The sequence below is a fragment of the Coloeus monedula genome, assembly GCF_965178545.1.
Source record: "Coloeus monedula genome assembly, chromosome: 3".
Lineage (NCBI taxonomy): Eukaryota > Metazoa > Chordata > Aves > Passeriformes > Corvidae > Coloeus > Coloeus monedula.
Genome location: NC_138783.1, coordinates 94,061,953 through 94,067,952, shown reverse-complemented (window position 1 = coordinate 94,067,952; position 6,000 = coordinate 94,061,953). Strand labels below are relative to the sequence as shown.

Sequence of the window (6,000 nt, the reverse complement as noted above, 5' to 3'; positions counted from 1 at the left end):
ACAGGAGCCTTACCTGAATGGCCTGACAGGTGCCTCTGTCTCCCAAGGGTTCAAGCAGAGCAAGGGCAAAAGGCAAAAAAGGCCTCGGACCTGGTTGATCTGAGGGTAATTGTTAATTAATGAACTGCAGACAACTCTCAGTTAAACTAGTACCACAATCCTGCAATGGGAAGCGATCTGTAAATCAATATGCTTCTGACTAGAAGATTCTCCTTTCCTAACCTGTGAAAAAATCATAAACTTTCAATTACAAAAAGCAACACACTTGTTTGAAAGATATTTGTGTTTTTATTTTTCTAAGCTCGCACTTGTGGAACATAATAAATGACCTGATATAATGACAACTTTGCAAAAGAAGAATCCCCCTCCTCTCCCCAACATCTGAACAGCAATATATAAATATTTACAATGAAAAAAATAGGAAAGAGAAGAGAATGAAGTCAACATTAGCCAAGTCAGTTTGTTTCTACATATCTGATTTTGGACACTAAGTATTCAAGCTTAACCAACACTTCCCTTCAGTACCGAGGCTCTAACCTCATTTTTAGATCTTATGTGCAACAGGTACACTCCTGACTCTGCTTCTATAGTTTGCTCCTGTACAGTAACCATAGAATTTCTCCACTAAATTTTTATTTCAGGTTTTTAACTTTGAAAACAACAAAAAAATTAAATATAAGTTTATGTCTCCTGATACAAAGTTTCTCACACAGTCAAACACATCACAACACTGAAAATCAGCATAACGAAATGCTGTATAGCTTCTTAACAAGGACAATAGGTCTGGGTCCTGATCTGTTGGCTTTAACAAAAGCTCTCTTCAAATAGAACAAGTACATATAGAAAAAATAACCTTCTTATTTTCTTGTTAAAAAAGGAAATGGTGCTTTCTATAAACAAAAGAACATGTGATTCCTTTGACACAGATATAAGTTACAGTGGAAAAAGCTCAGAAAGCTTCAAATAAAATTGGCGTTTGTTTAAAAGGATGATTTAACAAGTTGATTGCATGAGGTTCAATCAGCCCATACAGTCTGGTAATTCTAGAAACATCAGTGTAAAAAACCCTGCTTTTTTGCTTTCTGCTATCCAGTGTCACACAATCACATGACTGAAAACGTTGCCTGCAGCAATGGCAGGCACCGATGCCAGCGTCTGCTTGCACTGTCCCCAGCGGCGGCCGTGTGTCCAGCGGGAGGTCCCACACCTTCGGTGCCCCCTCGGCAGCTGTGTCACACGTGAGAGCTGCGCCTGCCTCGTGTGCCCAGCGACACACGCAGCCGTGGCTCCCTGGCCTTGTAGTGCTCGTTGAAGTCCAGTCTAAAGCTCAGGAACCGAAGGCTCTCGTCGGAACTGGTTGTCAGCAGGACCAAGAACTGCTGGACGATTCCCTGAGGGGGAAAGAAAAACCCAAGAGACAGCTAAGAAAACAGCCCTGGTGCATTTTGCACAGGAACATCAGGTGGTGCACAGACGTGGTAAAGAGGCAGAGAGAATCTGGGGAAAGGCAAGCACAAGGGTCCATATCCTACAGTTAACAAATCAGATATGCTGGATTCATACTTTCTGCAAAAACCCAGACCTCCATTTTTATTTTTCAAGTATCTGCTGTGCATGCCAGAGTCTCCAGTGCAAACAGCTCAGTCTTTTAAAGCTTGCTCCCCAATCCCTGTGCCCTGCTGGCACACTCCAAATGTCAGAAGACTCCCAGGCTGCAGAGCAGCTGCCTCTGCGTGCCACTGCCTCAGGACAGCATTCAGGATCCAATCTGTGCCAACAGGAGACCTCACCTTGAGTCCTTGTTGCGAGTCCAATGCCATCCAGGCCAGCATTAGAGTACTGCTTGCTTCAAACATACCCATTTGATATGGGTAGTACAGCAGGACTTATACCCTAGAACAGCAAAGCATGTGCCCAGTAGGGCAGTCAGTGCTGCAGACCCAACTAGACTGCATTTGGAGTGATTTGATGGGGGATTTGCACTTGGCATGTGGGAGGCACACCTCTGCATCCCATCTTCCCATTCAGCCCTAGCCATGCCACTGCAAGAGTCCTGCAGGACACAGGAAAGCAGAGGACTTAGGGAGGATGGGAAGACTCACTTGAAGAGCTCATTCCTAATCTCCACTAAATATTAACATGAACACACCCACAACTAGAGCACTCCATTATCTCCAAAGATGACCAAGGCTGGCCAGGGGAAATCCTGTATGGAAAATGCATAGTAGGGCTCAGCATGAATACAGTCCAAGCAGGCAACACCTACATTGCCAACTTGTAGCAATCTTGTAGAGCACATAAACCACAATTTATTTACAACCTACACTTAAAGACTTAGGCTCAATTTTTCTGGGGAATGGTAGCTTTCGCATCAGATGTAACAAATTAAGACAAAGCCAGAATAAACTACTTATAGAAGATAGACTGCACATGTTCTCCCAAACATCTTATCCACTGCCCACCTCAGTGAGCTTAAAATTAAGTGTTAGGCCCTTAATAAGAAACTTTCTGCAGTATTTACTAACAACTTGCAAAGACAGTGAGGAAAACATGGAATGCAGAAGGAATTCTATCTTTTTCCCCCTCAGACTACACCAGAAGATAGCTATTACTTTCACTACTGGAGGAAGAAGACAACTTATATGAAATGACTCTTGTCCTTTGTCAGGGAACATAAATGATCATAAAACCTTTGACCACTAAGGAACAGTGAGCACAGGCTTACAAGTAGAGAAGGAAAAAACAAAGATCTAGATCCACAAACTGCGCACACAAGAATACAGAAGTTACACCTCAATATTTGAAATTCATTTCTACACAAAGCTCAACGTATTTTAGAAAAATATAATTTGAGAGGCACCTGGTAAAAGTGAGTGAGTATTCGCAGCTGTGAACACATTTTAGGTATTGAGTCTTGAAATTCTTTCATCCTCTTGTTCTCTTCTTCCTCTTCTGATGCAGTTACACCCCACTTGCCCTACATAGAAACCAAACAAGAGGTGAAACATCATATGATTCAAGTGCTAACTGGGCCACCCTCTGCCCAGCTACATCAGGTTTCTAAAAACCATTGCCACAGAGAGACATAGAGCCTCCAATATGGAGGCTATCAGACCCCCCTTGGGGGTTGTACAGCACATGAAAGAAAGAAGAGGTCAGCAAAGCAGGCAAGTCTCACACCAACACTGCATGTCACAGTCTTGCAGCAGGGAGGCAGATATGGAGCTATGGCAGTTTTTGCAAAAGGTTTCCATTTACTTCATCTAGAAAAGCCCTAAATTTCTCATCCTCCAAAGGCCACTAGAGAAATCAGCTTAGATTTTGGGCAAGACAGAAATCAAAAACACCACTCATCAATTTTGCTTGAAGTCACTAGCAACTGCTGCTGACTTTTACATCTGTCCCAACTACATTTTTCATTTTTGCTGTACCTCTACATAGTATCTACAATCCTCCACATATAAAACACCTCAATTCCTTTTCACATTCTAGTAATATCCTTATTGCACCTCAAGCTCACGCTGCTTTTTTCTCTCTTCAAATTGCAACCTCAGCTGCAGCTCCTCCAGAGCAGCTCTGTACATCGCATCTTGGGCATTCTGGAGCTCAATGATCTGGTCAAAAACTGCTCGAAGCTGGTTGAGAAGTACCTGTGAGACAGTCAACAAAATAATTGATTTTAATTAAACAGCTGCACAGCACAAGAGTTTTAGGTTACCACCTTTCTCCAGAATAGGAGTAAATACAAAACCAATCTTTTTTACACAGCCAGAGAGACTGTTTTGCAAAGCCCTAAGGCAGCTGTTGCATGATCACACAGCTTCCTAGGACGAAAACCAGCTGGCCCACACTGCAGCAAGTTTTTTATCAACATGTGTCACTATGTCTGGACAGTAGGTACAGAACCTATCATTATAAAATCATGTATCAGAGGAATAAAAATGATTTTTCCCTTTGCTCCTACCATGTTAAAGAAGGTGGTTCCTAACATATATGCCAAGATCATAAAGTTACAATTTCATGCAAAGGAGAAGACTTACCCTGGAATCACTATCCAGCAAGCACCGAGCTATGATTGTGTCCAGAAAAACTTCATGAGCTGCAATGATGTGATCCAAGTCCTGTGCTTGTTGGACCTTGTTCCAGAGTTCATCCCATGAACATTCAAGCACCTGGAGCAATGATACAGGATTGGGCCGTTTTGATTTGCTAGATGACAAGCTCTTTGAAATTTAAGACACACAACACATACAGAATATTAAAAGTGCTTCATTTTCCAAGTAAATAATTGCATGGGTAGAGTATACCTCAAATGTAATGTAATACTGCATTTGATGAATGAAATGGACCATTTCTGATGCCAGAACGTGACACTGATGCAGCACCCCAGAAAGCTCTGTAAAAAAATCCAGAGATGGCATGTTAAGGACTGCAAGGACAAGCACAGCCAACAAATCAGCTTGGTAAATTTTTTGTCACCAAATTGAATACTTCATAACACAGCCACTAATAATCTTATTGGTAGCAGCAGGGACCTTCTGAGGCCAGGTGTCCTCTCCCGCCCACCAAAAGTTCTTTATTATAAAACAATAAACTTGAAAGTATTACTATGACAAAGAAGTGTAACTCTCAATAGGTATTTTTTACTGAAAGAAACATAGATTGATTAAAAAAAATTCAAGAGTGAACCAGTACGGATGCTCACAAATATGACTATATTCTCTAACTGAGAAATAGGATCAAAAAGTCCCAGTCCATGAAATATACACCAGAGCCACTACATTTCAGAGCTTTCTTATTTCTTCTAAAATATCTTTCTCTTCTCAGCCTCTTCTGTTCTTAGCTAAACAAAAGCAAAGGGAATAAGTGAAGGTAAAACTAGCAAATTCAGAACTGTGCATGTATGAGACTAAATAGTTAACAGACAGCACAAGAAAGAGGGAGACATGGGGTACAAATAGGAAGGCCTAAAGGAATATGACTACAAAGGGATGGAAGAGTTACAGTCTCACAACTGGGCCAGCATAAAGATACTTGTATTAGTGTGACTTTTCAAGAAAGGGACCAAGGATTAAGTAAAACAACAAATAGGAAACTTCCATTTACAATAATGCTGTTTTACCTTCATCATCACCATTACCTACCCATTAAACAGCCAGCCAAGAGGAGCAACAAAGTACAAAATTAATCTGTACATCATTCATCAGACCTTTTTTTCCCCCCCTCTTAACACACATAAAATAAGACGCAGTCATGTAAATCCATTTTACAAGCATGTCATCCATCTGGACACCACTCACCTGGCATACTTTTCAGAAGTTTTGCATTGCACATATGTCCCTTCCATATATCAGTAAGAATATACTCCATTCTCTTCGCTCTCCACAGGAAATTAAATACTCTTAAGTAGTGGCTCATGCACTCACGTGTAAATACCTACAGAATAAAGAAAATATCAGTACAAATTAATAGACATACCATATGTCCTGAAGTACCAAGAACCTCTTCACAGACCATCTTACCTGATCCATGCAGTTTATTGGTAAATATAGCAAAAAAAAAGTTTCCTGGAACTCCCAGAGCTTTTGGAAAGATCCTCCCTTGAAGGCTGTACAGTTACCTAGCATTTAAGTAGGCAGAGGGCACTGCTGGAAGCATAAGAAGGGGGTGAACATAAAGCCTAAGCCTCCTTTAAAGTTGCACATGGAAATGCCTTCTGCTGGTCAGACTCACAGTTTGTCCTGCTTAAAAAAAAAGTTCTTTACAAGTTCTTTATTGAGGCTAAATACATTCTGATAAACAGTGCAACTACCGATCAAATGCCATTTAGACAGCATAAGTAAGTTCTCCACAAATACATTCTTCAGTTCCTTGCAAATTTTCCCAAATGAACATCTACAGACTAATAATTATCAAAGAATAGGAGCACTCAATTTATTAAGTACTTGCTAAAAACTGCTGGAACAAATGATTTTCAGTAATGACTGTTTTAAATGCAGC

General features: G+C 40.9%; 1 protein-coding gene across 1 annotated transcript in view; it reads right to left on the bottom strand.

Annotated features, from left to right (window-relative positions):
- Positions 1-520: 520 nt before the first annotated feature.
- Positions 521-6,000, bottom strand: part of TUBGCP3 (tubulin gamma complex component 3) — a 48,943-nt gene continuing 43,463 nt past the window's right edge. Inside the window, exons 17-22 of the mRNA XM_082277333.1 lie at positions 5,301-5,436; positions 4,308-4,396; positions 4,041-4,172; positions 3,510-3,650; positions 2,861-2,977; positions 521-1,391 (exon numbers count right to left, since the gene is read on the bottom strand). Coding sequence (XP_082133459.1) covers positions 1,233-1,391; positions 2,861-2,977; positions 3,510-3,650; positions 4,041-4,172; positions 4,308-4,396; positions 5,301-5,436 — 774 coding nt within the window. The 3' untranslated portion in view covers positions 521-1,232. The remainder of the gene's footprint in view (positions 1,392-2,860; positions 2,978-3,509; positions 3,651-4,040; positions 4,173-4,307; positions 4,397-5,300; positions 5,437-6,000) is intronic.